Here is a 17,188-nt window from a genome sequence, read left to right as displayed (position 1 = left end):
TCTTCCCCAGACTAACCCTAACCCTAACCTCTTCCCCAGACTAACCCTAACCCTAACCTCTTCCCCAGACTAACCCTAACCTCTTCCCCAGACTAACCCTAACCCTAACCTCTTCCCCAGACTAACCCTAACCCTAACCTCTTCCCCAGACTAACCCTAACCCTAACCTCTTCCCCAGACTAACCCTAACCCTAACCTCTTCCCCAGACTAACCCTAACCCTAACCTCTTCCCCAGACTAACCCTAACCCTAACCTCTTCCCCAGACTAACCCTAACCCTAACCTCTTCCCCAGACTAACCCTAACCCTAACCTCTTCCCCAGACTAACCCTAACCTCTTCCCCAGACTAACCCTAACCTCTTCCCCAGACTAACCCTAACCCTAACCTCTTCCCCAGACTAACCCTAACCTCTTCCCCAGACTAACCCTAACCTCTTCCCAGACTAACCCTAACCTCTTCCCCAGACTAACCCTAACCTCTAACCCTAACCTCTTCCCCAGACTAACCCTAACCTCTAACCCTAACCTCTTCCCCAGACTAACCCTAACCTCTAACCCTAACCTCTTCCCCAGACTAACCCTAACCTCTAACCCTAACCTCTTCCCCAGACTAACCTAACCTCTACCCTAACCTCTTCCCCAGACTAACCCTAACCTCTAACCCTAACCTCTTCCCCAGACTAACCCTAACCTCTAACCCTAACCTCTTCCCCAGACTAACCCTAACCTCTAACCCTAACCTCTTCCCCAGACTAACCCTAACCTCTAACCCTAACCTCTTCCCCAGACTAACCCTAACCTCTAACCCTAACCCTAACCCTAACCTCTAACCCTAACCTCTTCCCCAGACTAACCCTAACCTCTAACCTAACCTCTTCCCCAGACTAACCCTAACCTCTAACCCTAACCTCTTCCCCAGACTAACCCTAACCTCTAACCCTAACCTCTTCCCCAGACTAACCCTAACCTCTAACCCTAACCTCTTCCCCAGACTAACCCTAACCTCTAACCCTAACCTCTTCCCCAGACTAACCCTAACCTCTAACCCTAACCTCTTCCCCAGACTAACCCTAACCTCTAACCCTAACCTCTTCCCCAGACTAACCCTAACCTCTAACCCTAACCTCTTCCCCAGACTAACCCTAACCTCTAACCCTAACCTCTTCCCCAGACTAACCCTAACCTCTAACCCTAACCTCTTCCCCAGACTAACCCTAACCTCTAACCCTAACCTCTTCCCCAGACTAACCCTAACCTCTAACCCTAACCTCTTCCCCAGACTAACCCTAACCTCTTCCCCAGACTAACCCTAACCTCTTCCCCAGACTAACCCTAACCTCTTCCCCAGACTAACCCTAACCTCTTCCCCAGACTAACCCTAACCTCTTCCCCAGACTAACCCTAACCTCTTCCCCAGACTAACCCTAACCTCTTCCCCAGACTAACCCTAACCTCTTCCCCAGACTAACTCTAACCTCTTCCCCAGACTAACTCTAACCTCTTCCCCAGACTAACTCTAACCTCTTCCCCGGACTAGAGGTCTTCACGGATCCAACTGTACCCGAGACCCCGAATTGTAAACTAGATGGTATTTTCCATGAAGAAATATTGGTGGAACTTGCTTTAACACTTTACAAGTATTTTTGAGGTAGTGGAAGAAGTTTAAAATGTTTTACTTAAGACAAGAAGTTAAATATAGTCAAAGTAAAATAATTGGTCTGATTACTTTGATAGACTACACATATTTGTTCCAAAATGCTGTTACGGGAGAAGATCATTCTCAAACGCACACCTGATCGTTTTTTATCATGCAACAGAGCTGCATATACAGCCTAGTAGAAACTTAGAGAGAATATCTGAAGATATAACGATAGGATTGTGCTTTACTGTTTTTGGACAGTAGTAGAAGAAATGCTGGTTTCAATATCAGGAAATCTAAGATTTTTTTTTTTCCTTCTGTGGTGGTATTTTGGCTGTAGGCTATTGAAAGCAAGGTAGTCTGACTGACAGCACTCACAGCTCATCCTCGCTCTATAATTACGTTGGTCATGTCATTCAGGCTAGTGGAATCTGACATTGTGGCTATGGTATCTAGTGGAACCTCGCTTTCTGCCCATTCAACGTACGCTGGCGTTTTACGCCCGTGAGTAGGTCTATCCAACGCTGGTCTGACCAATCGGATTCCACGCTTCAAGATTGCTTCGATCACATGGACTGGGATATGTTCCGGGTAGCCTCAGACAATAACATTGACGTATACACTGACTCTGTGAGAGAGTTTATATGGAAGTGTATTGGAGATGTACCCACTGTGAGATGTATGACACATGTATAACCATAACCGTTTGTGTTTAAGAATCTGTTGCTTTTATATTGTTTTGTAAACAGTTCATTTGTATGTGGGACCAATACATTGGATATGCCTAGGATAAACGCTCAGGCACTTTGGAGAGGTTGACAAAACACTTTGATATCCCCTGTATGTCCCGACAGCACCACAATGTTTGAGAGAGGTTTAGATTTTATAGTGAACAATAACTTTTAGGAACATCCATTGTGCACAAACAGTGCAATTACCACATTTGGACACTGAGGTTAAAAGGACACTTGAATGTACCCTGGATACCCCATAACACCACCACAATGTGGGAGTGAGGTTGATATGGTAGAGTTTTTTTATTTTTTATACTGAACAAATAGAATTTAGCAAATGCAAATATATAATAGCACTGGAATTATCTACCTTACAGACATCTGCCACTTTGGAGAGGTTTAGGGACACTTGGAAACATCCCGTGACCACACCTGACACCACTTACTACAATATCTGCCCATTTCTAGTTGCTAGGTCTATCGATCCCATTTCTAGTTGTTAGGTCTATCGGTCCCATTTCTAGTTGTTAGGTCTATCAATCCCATTTCTAGCTGTTAGGTCTATCAATCCCATTTCTAGCTGCTAGGTCTATCAATCCCATTTCTAGTTGCTAGGTCTATCAATCCCATTTCTAGTTGCTAGGTCTATCGATCCCATTTCTAGTTGTTAGGTCTATCAATCCCATTTCTAGTTGCTAGGTCTATCAATCCCATTTCTAGTTGTTTGGTCTATCGGTCCCATTTCTAGTTGTTAGGTCTATCAATCCCATTTCTAGTTGTTAGGTCTATCAATCCCATTTCTAGGTCTATCAATCCCATTTCTAGTTGCTAGGTCTATCGGTCCCATTTCTAGTTGTTAGGTCTATCGGTCCCATTTCTAGTTGTTAGGTCTATCGGTCCCATTTCTAGTTGTTAGGTCTATCGGTCCCATTTCTAGTTGTTAGGTCTATCGGTCCCATTTCTAGTTGTTAGGTCTATCGGTCCCATTTCTAGCTGTTAGGTCTATCAATCCCATTTCTAGCTGTTAGGTCTATCAATCCCATTTCTAGTTGCTAGGTCTATCAATCCCATTTCTAGTTGCTAGGTCTATCGGTCCCATTTCTAGTTGCTAGGTCTATCGGTCCCATTTCTAGTTGCTAGGTCTATCAATCCCATTTCTAGCTGTTAGGTCTATCGGTCCCATTTCTAGGTCTATCGATCCCATTTCTAGTTGTTAGGTCTATCAATCCCATTTCTAGTTGCTAGGTCTATCAATCCCATTTCTAGCTGTTAGGTCTATCAATCCCATTTCTAGGTCTATCAATCCCATTTCTAGTTGTTAGGTCTATCAATCCCATTTCTAGGTCTATCAATCCCATTTCTAGGTCTATCAATCCCATTTCTAGTTGCTAGGTCTATCGGTCCCATTTCTAGTTGTTAGGTCTATCAATCCCATTTCTAGGTCTATCAATCCCATTTCTAGTTGTTAGGTCTATCAATCCCATTTCTAGGTCTATCAATCCCATTTCTAGGTCTATCAATCCCATTTCTAGTTGCTAGGTCTATCGGTCCCATTTCTAGTTGTTAGGTCTATCGGTCCCATTTCTAGTTGTTAGGTCTATCGATCCCATTTCTAGCTGTTAGGTCTATCGATCCCATTTCTAGTTGTTAGGTCTATCAATCCCATTTCTAGTTGTTAGGTCTATCGGTCCCATTTCTAGTTGTTAGGTCTACCGATCCCATTTCTAGGTCTATCAATCCCATTTCTAGTTGTTAGGTCTATCAATCCCATATTTTTTACATTTTAGTCATTTAGCAGACGCTCTTATCCAGAGCAACTTACAGTAGTGAATGCATCCATTTCACTTCATGCGTTTTTTTTTTTACTGGCCCCCCGTGGGAATCGAACCCACAACCCTGGCGTTGCACACACCATGCTGGCGTTGCAAACACCATGCTCTACCAACTGAGCCACAGGGAAGGCCTGATATAGTTCCAGCTCTAGTCATCAATAATTCACATATAGCTTGGCTTTCAAAACATAAAAATGTATTTTGTGTGAGCTTGATCTTGTGTATTCTGAACTATGTAACTCCTATCTTCTGATCATTTCATCATCTCCCAGATGTCGTCTTTCCAAATATACCAAGTTTAACATTGTCAGAATCATGTAATTGCACATGAATAACAGTTACTCTTGGCTATGTCTATTTAGGCAGAAATGTACATTTCTGAAGGCTTACATTCTTTATAATAGAGAGGCGCATTTTTGTACATTTTGCTTCCTACTGACCCTCATTAACTGGTCAACAAACCGTTAAAAAAATCAGAACAGTAAAATTACGTGACCAACAGATAATACTATCAGAGATCTGTATATAATGACGAGAGGCTTATGTTTCCACCCTAACAGTGGGAGTCGTCCCAATGTGGGAAGGCAGGCGACAAGCTTAGGCCCAATATAAGCCCATAGAAATGCATTGGACTTATTTTGGCGAGAGTGAAACCTCTCGCTTTGCCTCTTCCACTCTGATAAGAGCTTAATGTAAACATGCAACAATAGCAAGCCTATGTCTTAGTCAAAAGGCCTGTTATTGAACGACTCCTGTAATATAGTAGCGAATAAAACCTCATTTTCAAAGATTTGCCAAAATGCAATTCACGGAAAACACAGTTCTAAACAGCGTACCTAATGCGAGCGGATCCATATGTGGCAGAAATGAAAATCTCTGTTAGAAACGTAGAAAAGGGGGGAATCTAATGACAACTACTATGATGGGCTGCTAATATGACTGGGATTGTGCTTCTGGACAATGGAGAAAAAAGTTGATATGAAAACCAATAGAACAGGAGAGAAATGCTGGTCAACGGCATGAGGAAAATAATTACCTCCACGTTTCTATGGATGGATTATCTCAAGGCTACTTTGATGTAAAGGAAAACACACATTATTTGAAGTGAAGTAAAGTAAAATGTTCAGGTTTCAAAAATGATACTGTCTCCAGCTCACGTTGCGTTATACTGTCTCCAGCTCACGATGCGTTATACTGTCTCCAGCTCACGATGCGTTATACTGTCTCCAGCTCACGATGCGTTATACTGTCTCCAGCTCACGTTGCGTTATACTGTCTCCAGCTCACGTTGCGTTATACTGTCTCCAGCTCACGTTGCGTTATACTGTCTCCAGCTCACGTTGCGTTATACTGTCTCCAGCTCACGTTGCGTTATACTGTCTCCAGCTCACGTTGCGTTATACTGTCTCCAGCTCACGTTGCGTTATACTGTCTCCAGCTCACGATGCGTTATACTGTCTCCAGCTCACGATGCGTTATACTGTCTCCAGCTCACGTTGCGTTATACTGTCTCCAGCTCACGCTGCGTTATACTGTCTCCAGCTCACGCTGCGTTATACTGTCTCCAGCTCACGCTGCGTTATACTGTCTCCAGCTCACGCTGCGTTATACTGTCTCCAGCTCACGCTGCGTTATACTGTCTCCAGCTCACGCTGCGTTATACTGTCTCCAGCTCACGCTGCGTTATACTGTCTCCAGCTCACGCTGCGTTATACTGTCTCCAGCTCACGCTGCGTTATACTGTCTCCAGCTCACGCTGCGTTATTTTAAAATTGTGGCCACAAGTTAACACATAGTTGCATTTAGAATTGTTATTGGTTATGCAATGACTGGGCTGACCAATGACTGGGCTGACCAATGACTGGGCTGACCAATGGCTGGGCTTACAAAAGCAGGTTTCACTCCAGTAGTCTACAGACTTTGAAGCGCTTCTCTGGTGCTGTCTGACAGGTGGTAGACTATTCCTCTCCTCTAACTAGTCTGTATGCTGTGTGTGTGTGATTTAATAAAATGCATGACGACTAATGAAAATACATGTGCCATGCTCATTTTTACTGATAAGCATGACTGGTCAAATGTTTTTCCGGTGGCTAACCGGTTAACATCCCTACTTCATAAATATTCATAGTTGATATATTCCCCTGTTGTATCTGTTTCCAGGTCTGTGTTTCCTAGATGCATTAAGATTTTATAATGCTGTTTGTTTGTTGTATGTAGTGCAGACAACTGACTACTTGTATTCCATGTTTTAGCAATATCAGAGCTTGTAATATTGGGTTACATGAGTTTGTGGCCCATCCTCCTTCCTGCCAGGCATATTCTGCACTTTTTCAGATAAAGGGGTGTCTCACAATATTGATCAATTTAACCTCTTTTGCAGTTAAACACTTTTACACAACCATCCATTTGATAAATGGGAGACATTAGGGATGTGAAAAAACATGGTTGTGTTTTGTTCTACCTCCTGGTAGGAGTTTCTCAAATGTAGTGGCCTTGCCACTGGCCTACAAGTAAGGAAATGTCAGATAATTGAGATGACTGAAGTCTGTGATGTCTTTTCTCTGTCATCTCTAAGGTAACTCCACTTCCTGGTCCCAACATTCTCAACCCAGGAGAACCAATTGGAAGAAGCCCTCAGAAGTAAGTCACCCCACCCTTAACACCTAACCCCTCACCCAGCTTCTGTCTGCCTGTTGCTGTGTGCTGCTGAATGTCTGTCTATGTCCCAGTTATTTAATGATCTCTCTGTCTATGTCCCTATTTTCGGTTTGGGCGGTAGACCATATATATCGTATACCGGAAAAGGCAATGGTATTTGGAAAAGGCAATGGTATAGTTTTTCAATATCATCAAAACTATCTGTTTTTTGTTAGTAAGTTAATACCTGCAGTCAACTTGTACAATAGGTTAGGAGATGAAGCAGATTGCCTTCTTAATTTGACCTGTTACATCATTTTACATTTATGAAGCTTACCGTAGTTCCCCAAAACAGTTGAGACAGTCGTTTGTTTGTTTGTTTGTTTGTTTATAGCACAACGGGTCAATGCGGGAGATGGTGAGTCCATAGTGTCCATCGGAGGGGTAGGCGATACGACCTAAAATTCATATCACGATATTTCCACTGTCCGGACGATAACGATATCATTTACTGTACCTTTTTTATTTTTTACTTTTTTGGGGTGACATTTTATGAGCCCTTCAAAGTTAATAAATTACAAAAATATTGCTTTTAACCACCTGAAAATCCTGCATGTGCACGAATATGAAGAATCTACCAGAATACGTGCAGGAAACCCCCGGAGCAGGGGAGCAAGTCCCAAGACATCTTCCAGCCAGAAACAGAAAGGGGGCATTGCACTTTTTTACTTCTGTGGAAAACCTGTGCAAACATGAAACAAAGGTGTATGAGTTAAATAAAGATGCAGTAAAATTACATTAAAAGATATTTAAGGTATTCAGGATGTAAAGCAAATGTAAAAACATTTACTTTTCCCTGACAAGTATAAATGATGTATTTTTTTCAGCATAACACCGGCCATTATGAATTCAAGTTGTAAACCTTTTCAAACTAACTTCTTCAAGCATTAACCAGACTGTATGTTTCTCAGTTGCAACATGTAACAATTCATTGCCTCTCTTCACAAGTTCTGTGCCAGGAACACCAGCCTATTGACAGTTTCTGACTTCAAAGTTGCCCTGTGGCATGTGTCCACGTTGCCCTCTGCTAAATGCTCAGAGGGCCATCTTGTGGCTGGGATGCACAAGATGCACCACTGGCTTTCTTAAAGAAGCTCCCAAGGCTCGTCTTGGACTTCTTTGCTGATTGGTGGAGCAGTGGCAGCTTCTTTCTCTAGTCCTCTTCAAGAGAGAGGTCTCCCACGGCTGTGTTCCCTACCAGGAGGGCTTCTGTCTCAGAGGCAGCTCTCACCTCCACCAGCGGTTTTGTATGTGGTCTTGAACCTTGGGTCCAGAAAGGTAGCCATGGTGAGCAGCTCATCTGTTTCAGGGTCGGTGTATTTGTCATTCGGGTACCGTAAATTCCGGACTATAAGCCGCAACTTTTTTCCCAGGCTTTGAACCTCGCGGCTTAAACAATGACGCGGCTAATATATGGATTTTTCCCGCTTTCAATTTTTTTCTCTCCAAAAAAACACATTCTGTGACGTGCTCATGTTTTTGGCGGCATGAAGCTTTCATTAGACCAATGAAATTGCCGAACGGGTTAAGGTCAAACAACTTTTTTGTTTACTGTTTAGATTAAATCGAGCGCTCTCAAACTTCCCCTCATTCTGATTACGGTAGTCATTTTGTCACCCTCGTCATGGCAAAGACACGGAGAAATGCATATGATGCAGCTTTCAAGTTGAAGGCGATTGATCTGGCTGTTGGAAAAGCAAATAGAGCTGCTGCACGGGAGCTTGGTCTTAATGAGTTGATGATAAGACGTTGGAAACAGCAGCGTGAGGAATTGACTCAGTGCAAAAAGACAACTAAAGCTTACTGCTAACTTTGTATTTTTGTTACAAGCCGTGTTTCGTTAAAGCCTATGTAAAGGTCATTTGTTCAATGTACCGGTAGGCACCTGCGGCTTAGACATGTGCGGCTTATTTATGTTCAAAATAATATATTTTTTTAAATTCAGTAGGTGCGGCTTATATTCAGGTGCGCTTAATAGTCTGGAAATTACGGTAATTGAGGACCCTCATCTTAATCTCTCGGGTCAGTTTGGCTTCACCCTCATTTGATTTGAGAACCTCTGTCTTGAGTAAGTGGAGGACCGGCTTCAGATAGGACATGCTCACGTATGTCTCTCCTGACAGGGCATCTGTGAAATCCGGGAGGGACATAAGTGCTGCCGTGATAGATTCAAAGACCTCATTGTCTTGCATGGGGGGGTGCAAGGTGGCGTTGTTGTTGTCTGCTGCCAGGACTTGTGTGATGGCCTTTTTCTGCTCCAGGACTCTTTCCATCATCTGCAGTCGAGATCCCCACCTTGTCGGGGATTCCGTGATGAGCTTGTGGAGGGGCAGACTCAGTTTATCCTGTGCACTTATCAGGGCCTTCTGCTTCTTCCAACTATAGGAAAATGTGCTGACCACTTTCTTGCACACTCCTATAGCCTGGGAAACCCGAGGTTTATTTTGGACACTCCTCTAAAAAAATAAATAATAATAATTACATATGAATCACAATTATTCAATAGAAATAACATTGCATCTGCTGTAATTAGAACAATTTACAGCATGGACACTGGACATCATTACAAATGTAATCCATCTATCGATTAACCGTTGTGATTGAGAGCTATGTTGCTTTAGAAAACGGGATAATTTATTGAGTAGGCTATTTATTATTAAAAAAGAGAAGATGGATAAATATATTGAAACCACAGGCTAATGTATCAATTAGAAAAGCAATGTGACTGGATATTTCACACATTTTTACAAATAACATATGAGGATCAGGCAGTGTAGTCAGCTATAACTTTAAACAGAGGAGATAAGGAATACATTTTAAGTTGTTTGTTTTTAAGTTATGTTCTTTTTCTACCTAGTTCTGTGTTTTGGATGTTGAAACTGACCAGCATTATGGATTTCGTTGGCAACTCTGTCCTGACATTCACAGTTCTGGCAGACATGTTTTGCTGCAGTATTTACGGCTCGGGATCTCTAGAGTTCGAATCAACTTTCTGAAACCGTCTTTCTCCACAGTTTGAATTGGTTCTACGTCTTTCGCTATGTGATACGTAATTGCACTCGTTATCTCATTCCACTTGTTGCTCTTCTTGTCATAGGGACCAGTAAGGAATGATGCTGAGTGTAGGTCTGGCTGGAAGATGTCTTGGGACTTGCTCCCCTGCTCCGGGGGTTTGCTGCACGCATTCTGGTAGATTCTTCATATTCGTGCACATGCAGGGTTTTCAGGTGGTGAAAAAGATTGCTGGTGTTTCCACCTTTGGCTTAGCACAATGCGTCAACACAACTTGTCCACCAAACGGTACTGTGCGAGGTCGGATATCTTAACGGCAAACCAGTTCCAAACGACAGAGGCCTCTTTTTTTTCGAACCAATTCTTCATTGTCCTGCAAATCATACTCAATGCTTGCTTACACTTTTGCGCTTGATTTTGCTAACGAAAGGAGTTTACTTGACTAAATGTTCACTTACTCTGCAGTTGCACATGCTAGTTTGTTGAAGTTACACTTGTATACGCAGTTCACTACTAAATGTTTGCCATCAGATATCTTATGGCCAGAAGTCAAAGAGCTCTGGATGGGTTCTGTTCAGTTCTCCCCTCTGGGCCGTTCTCCCCTCTGGGCCGTTCTCCCCTCTGGGCCGTTCTCCCCTCTGGGCCGTTCTCCCCTCTGGGCCGTTCTCCCCTCAGAAAGACATGCATCACAACTCTGTTCATTTGCACAATTTCTGTCGTTCACTTTCACTTGTAAGTCCACACACGATTAAATTACATTCGGTAACTAGTTACGTTTGTATAACTTTATGAGCTGGATTTTCCTACCTTTGCAATTAGTTTGTTCATTTTTGCTCATTAGCATTTAGCTAACAGCATCTATGTAATTTCGTTATTAATTGTGCTAAGTTTGTTAGCATTCTGGTAATAGTTGCCCAATAAGTTTTTGTTGCGTTTTTGGCGCCATTAATAATAAATTCCATGTTGGCAGAAGAATGGTATGACAATCTGGATACCGCCCAAGCCTACCCAATGTCCCCGGATACCGCCCAAGCCTACCCAATGTCCCAGGTATTTAGTGAGTGACCTGTCCTTGTCACTACAGTGCATTCTGAAAGTATTCAGACCCATTGACTTTTTCCAAATTTTGTTACGTTACAACCTAATTCTAAAATTGATTCAATAGTTTTTTCCCCTCATCAATCTACACACAATACCCCATAATGAAAACGCAAAAACGGTTGATAACGGTTAGATGGAAATATATTTATCTTTCCCCCCATCTATCTTCAGAGTTCGTACTGTCAGGTGACCTGAACTGGGATATGCTTAACACCCCGGCCGTCCTACAATCTAAGCTAGATGCCTTCAATCTCACACAAATGATCAAGGAACCTACCAGGTACAACCCTAAATCCGTAACCATGGGCATCCTCTTAGATATCATCCTGACCAACCTGCCCTCTAAATACACCTCTGCTGTCTTCAACCAGGATCTCAGCGATCACGGCCTCATTGCCTGCGTCTGTGTTCTGAATTTGCACGTGCAAGCCAAGCGCCACCACTACTATCAGTAGCGCTGTCAAAGCTGAACAAAAAAGTCTGCAAACACCGTCCACGAACGATGCGTTTACAATACCGCGTTGTTAATAAAGCATTATTTGTTTGACCGCAACTTCTGGGGTAGCTAGCTTAACCACCATGGAGCTGGAGGCCTGCTCCTACACCCTCCTTTGGGTTAGGGTAAACCTAACCACCATGGAGCTGGAGGCCTGCTCCTACACCCTCCTTTGGGTTAGGGTTAACCTAACCACCATGGAGCTGGAGGCCTGCTTCTATACCCTCCTTTGGGTTAGGGTTAATCTAACCACCATGGAGCTGGAGGCCTGCTCCTACACCCTCCTTTGGGTTAGGGTTAACCTAACCACCATGGAGCTGGAGGCCTGCTCCTATACCCTCCTTTGGGTTAGGGTTAACCTAACCACCATGGAGCTGGAGGCCTGCTCCTACACCCTCCTTTGGGTTAGGGTAAACCTAACCACCATGGAGCTGGAGGCCTGCTCCTACACCCTCCTTTGGGTTAGGGTAAACCTAACCACCATGGAGCTGGAGGCCTGCTCCTACACCCTCCTTTGTCTGGATCTCCAGTAGTTTCCACAGCTAAGCCAAATGTCTTCCACACATCTGACTTCCCCTTTCCCTCCTGAGCAACCAGTAAGCATTAGCCTGTTTCCAGTTTGTTTTTCACGTCCTCTGCATCCATTTTGGTGTTACGGTGTTCAGAGTTTATAACCAATGTATTGATTTGATTGATAGGCTATTGGTCACGTGCATGTGATGCATACATGTGTCACATCAAGAGAGCAAGGGTTGAGGGAATAGGGAATGTTTTTTTTTTCCTAAACAAATGAGGGATTTTGGTAACAACTTTTCAATCAGAATTGGCTGTGATTATCTTGCAGCTTCAGCAACAAGCCTGAGAGAGGGAGAGCGATGAACTCTGTTCTGTGGTGGTTGCTGCAGCAGGGACGAGAGAGACAACGGATGCTAGTTACAGTCACTGTCTTTTTTTTTTAACACAGCGCAGCATGTCCGAGCCCGGCCCTACTCAATCAAATCAATTTCGTGCTCCCTCTACAGTAATTTGTATGTGTTAATTATTTAATCAAACAGTGCGCTTAAAGAATCAGACCATCTCGGTTATTAAAACACAGGATGTGTCTATATATGGAAAAATACACGTTTAAAAATGTTTCAATCATTTGGTCGAAAGAACAGATGACTCTCACTCCTACCCTACACTCATCAATTATTTAGTGAGTGATCTGTCTGTGTCCCAGGTATTTAGTGAGTGATCTGTCTGTGTCCCAGGTATTTAGTGAGTGATCTGTCTATGTCCCTGTGTTGTGCAGGTGTTCAGGACAGACTTCATCACGGCCATGAAGCTCCATGACACATACCATCTGAACCCAGAGGATTATTACGTCCTGGTCGATCCCTGGAGACAGGAGTGGGAGAAGGGAGTCCAGGTCCCTGTCAGTCCACACACCATCCCCCAGCCTGTAGCCCGGTAAGACATGTAGCCTGAACACCATCCCCCAGCCTGTAGCCCGGTAAGACATGTAGCCTGAACACCATCCCCCAGCCTGTAGCCCGGTAAGACATGTAGCCTGAACACCATCCCCCAGCCTGTAGCCCGGTAAGACATGTAGCCTGTAGCCCGGTAAGACATGTAGCCTAAACACCATCCCCCAGCATGTAGCCTGGTAAGACATGTAGCCCGGTAGACATGTAGCCTGAACACCATCCCCCAGCATGTAGGACATGTAGCCTAAACCCCATCCCTCAGCCTGTAGCCCGGTAAGACATGTAGCCTAAACCCCATCCCTCAGCCTGTAGCCTGGTAGGACATGTAGCCTGGTAGGACATGTAGCCTGGTAGGACATGTAGCCTGGTAGGACATGTAGCCCGGTAAGACATGTAGCCTGAACACCATCCCCCAGCCTGTAGCCTGGTAGGACATGTAGCCTGTAGCCCGGTAAGGCATGTAGCCTAAACACCATCCCTCAGCCTGTAGCCCGGTAAGACATGTAGCCTGTAGCCCGGTAAGACATGTAGCCTAAACACCATCCCCCAGCCTGTAGCCCGGTAAGACATGTAGCCTGAACACCATCCCCCAGCATGTAGCCCGGTAAGACATGTAGCCTGAACACCATCCCCCAGCATGTAGCCCGGTAAGACATGTAGCCTAAACACCATCCCCCAGCATGTAGGACATGTAGCCTGAACACCATCCCCCAGCATGTAGCCCGGTAAGACATGTAGCCTAAACACCATCCCCCAGCATGTAGGACATGTAGCCTGAACACCATCCCCCAGCATGTAGCCCGGTAAGACATGTAGCCTGTAGCCCGGTAGACATGTAGCCCGGTAGACATGTAGCCCGGTAGACAATGTAGCCTGGTAGGACATGTAGCCTGGTAGGACATGTAGCCCGGTAAGACATGTAGCCTATCTCTGCTCTCTAGTCATATCTAACTATCTCTCTCTGCTCTCTAGTCATATCTAGCTATCTCTCTCTGCTCTCTAGTCATATCTAGCTATCTCTCTCTGCTCTCTAGTCATATCTAGCTATCTCTCTCTGCTCTCTAGTCATATCTAGCTATCTCTCTCTGCTCTCTAGTCATATCTAGCTATCTCTCTCTGCTCTCTAGTCATATCTAGCTATCTCTCTCTGCTCTCTAGTCATATCTAGCTATCTCTCTCTGCTCTCTAGTCATATCTAGCTATCTCTCTCTGCTCTCTAGTCATATCTAGCTATCTCTCTCTGCTCTCTAGTCATATCTAGCTATCTCTCTCTGCTCTCTAGTCATATCTAGCTATCTCTCTCTGCTCTCTAGTCATATCTAGCTATCTCTCTCTGCTCTCTAGTCATATCTAGCTATCTCTCTCTGCTCTCTAGTCATATCTAGCTATCTCTCTCTGCTCTCTAGTCATATCTAGCTATCTCTCTCTGCTCTCTAGTCATATCTAGCTATCTCTCTCTGCTCTCTAGTCATATCTAGCTATCTCTCTCTGCTCTCTAGTCATATCTAGCTATCTCTCTCTGCTCTCTAGTCATATCTAGCTATCTCTCTCTGCTCTCTAGTCATATCTAGCTATCTCTCTCTGCTCTCTAGTCATATCTAGCTATCTCTCTCTGCTCTCTAGTCATATCTAGCTATCTCTCTCTGCTCTCTAGTCATATCTAGCTATCTCTCTCTGCTCTCTAGTCATATCTAGCTATCTCTCTCTGCTCTCTAGTCATATCTAGCTATCTCTCTCTGCTCTCTAGTCATATCTAGCTATCTCTCTCTGCTCTCTAGTCATATCTAGCTATCTCTCTCTGCTCTCTAGTCATATCTAGCTATCTCTCTCTGCTCTCTAGTCATATCTAGCTATCTCTCTCTGCTCTCTAGTCATATCTAGCTATCTCTCTCTGCTCTCTAGTCATATCTAGCTATCTCTCTCTGCTCTCTAGTCATATCTAGCTATCTCTCTCTGCTCTCTAGTCATATCTAGCTATCTCTCTCTGCTCTCTAGTCATATCTAGCTATCTCTCTCTGCTCTCTAGTCATATCTAGCTATCTCTCTCTGCTTCTCTAGTCATATCTAGCTATCTCTCTCTGCTCTCTAGTCATATCTAGCTATCTCTCTCTGCTCTCTAGTCATATCTAGCTATCTCTCTCTGCTCTCTAGTCATATCTAGCTATCTCTCTCTGCTCTCTAGTCATATCTAGCTATCTCTCTCTGCTCTCTAGTCATATCTAGCTATCTCTCTCTGCTCTCTAGTCATATCTAGCTATCTCTCTCTGCTCTCTAGTCATATCTAGCTATCTCTCTCTGCTCTCTAGTCATATCTAGCTATCTCTCTCTGCTCTCTAGTCATATCTAGCTATCTCTCTCTGCTCTCTAGTCATATCTAGCTATCTCTCTCTGCTCTCTAGTCATATCTAGCTATCTCTCTCTGCTCTCTAGTCATATCTAGCTATCTCTCTCTGCTCTCTAGTCATATCTAGCTATCTCTCTCTGCTCTCTAGTCATATCTAGCTATCTCTCTCTGCTCTCTAGTCATATCTAGCTATCTCTCTCTGCTCTAGTCATATTCATATCTAGCTATCTCTCTCTGCTCTCTAGTCATATCTAGCTATCTCTCTCTGCTCTCTAGTCATATCTAGCTATCTCTCTCTGCTCTCTAGTCATATCTAGCTATCTCTCTCTGCTCTCTAGTCATATCTAGCTATCTCTCTCTGCTCTCTAGTCATATCTAGCTATCTCTCTCTGCTCTCTAGTCATATCTAGCTATCTCTCTCTGCTCTCTAGTCATATCTAGCTATCTCTCTCTGCTCTCTAGTCATATCTAGCTATCTCTCTCTGCTCTCTAGTCATATCTAGCTATCTCTCTCTGCTCTCTAGTCATATCTAGCTATCTCTCTCTGCTCTCTAGTCATATCTAGCTATCTCTCTCTGCTCTCTAGTCATATCTAGCTATCTCTCTCTGCTCTCTAGTCATATCTAGCTATCTCTCTCTGCTCTCTAGTCATGTCTAGCTATCTCTGCTCTCTAGTCATGTCTATCTATCTCTAATCATATCTCTGCTCTCTAGTGATATCTAGCGCTGTAGTGATATCTAATCTCTAATCATATCTCTGCTCTGTAGTGATATCTAATCTCTAATCATATCTCTGCTCTGTAGTCATATCTAATCTCTAATCATATCTCTGCTCTCTAGTGATATCTAGCGCTGTATTCATATCTAATCTCTAATCATATCTGTGCTCTGTAGGGTGGTGGCTGAGCAGGGGATGGAGGTGATGTTCTCGACGCCTAAGAAGTGGATCCGTTCGGGGTGTTCAGGGGCGCTGGGGTACGTGGACATTCAGACCCTGGCTGAGGGGACGTGTCGATACGACCTCAACGACTCTGACGTGGCCTGGCTGGAGCTCATCAACCACCACTTCACTCTGATGGGTCAGTAGAGCTACCTCAACTACGGTTGTTCAGCTCACTGTGTAGCGTTGACTGTGTAGCGTTGACTGTGTCGCGTTGACTGTGTCGCGTTGACTGTGTCGCGTTGACTGTGTCGCGTTGACTGTGTCGCGTTGACTGTGTCGTGTTGACTGTTTCATGGTTCAGCACTGTGTCGTGTTGACTGTGTCGTGTTGACTGTGTCGTGGTTCAGCGCTGTGTAGTGTCAACTGTGTAGTGGTTCAGCGCTGTGTAGTGTCGACTGTGTAGTATCGACTGTGTAGTGGTTCAGCGCTGTGTAGTATAGACTGTGTAGTGGTTCAGCGCTGTGTAGTGTCGACTGTGTAGTGGTTCAGCGCTGTGTAGTGGTTCAGCGCTGTGTAGTATCGACTGTGTAGTGGTTCAGCGCTGTGTAGTATAGACTGTGTAGTGGTTCAGCGCTGTGTAGTGGTTCAGCGCTGTGTAGTGTCGACTGTGTAGTATAGACTGTGTAGTGGTTCAGCGCTGTGTAGTGGTTCAGCGCTGTGTAGTGTCGACTGTGTAGTATCGACTGTGTAGTGGTTCAGCGCTGTGTAGTGGTTCAGCGCTGTGTAGTGTCGACTGTGTAGTATAGACTGTGTAGTGGTTCAGCGCTGTGTAGTGTCGACTGTGTAGTGTCGGCTGTGTAGTGTCGACTGTGTAGTGTCGACTGTGTAGTGGTTCAGCGCTGTGTAGTGTAGACTGTGTCGTGGTTCAGCGCTGTGTAGTGTTGACTGTGTAGTGTTGACTGTGTAGTGTTGACTGTGTA

General features: G+C 44.2%; 1 protein-coding gene across 3 annotated transcripts in view; it reads left to right on the top strand.

Moving 5' to 3' along the window:
- Positions 1–17,188, top strand: part of LOC115183111 (protein Jade-1) — a 71,280-nt gene that overhangs the window by 8,062 nt on the left and 46,030 nt on the right. For all 3 annotated transcript variants that reach the window (XM_029744451.1, XM_029744449.1, XM_029744450.1), the window contains exons 3-5: positions 6,782–6,846; positions 12,807–12,964; positions 16,220–16,404. In XM_029744451.1, coding sequence (XP_029600311.1) covers positions 6,782–6,846; positions 12,807–12,964; positions 16,220–16,404 — 408 coding nt within the window. The remainder of the gene's footprint in view (positions 1–6,781; positions 6,847–12,806; positions 12,965–16,219; positions 16,405–17,188) is intronic.

The sequence above is a fragment of the Salmo trutta genome, unplaced genomic scaffold, assembly GCF_901001165.1.
Source record: "Salmo trutta unplaced genomic scaffold, fSalTru1.1, whole genome shotgun sequence".
In the NCBI taxonomy this organism is placed as follows: domain Eukaryota; kingdom Metazoa; phylum Chordata; class Actinopteri; order Salmoniformes; family Salmonidae; genus Salmo; species Salmo trutta.
The sequence above is the reverse complement of the archived record's forward strand: the minus strand, read 5'-3'. Positions and strand labels throughout refer to the sequence as shown.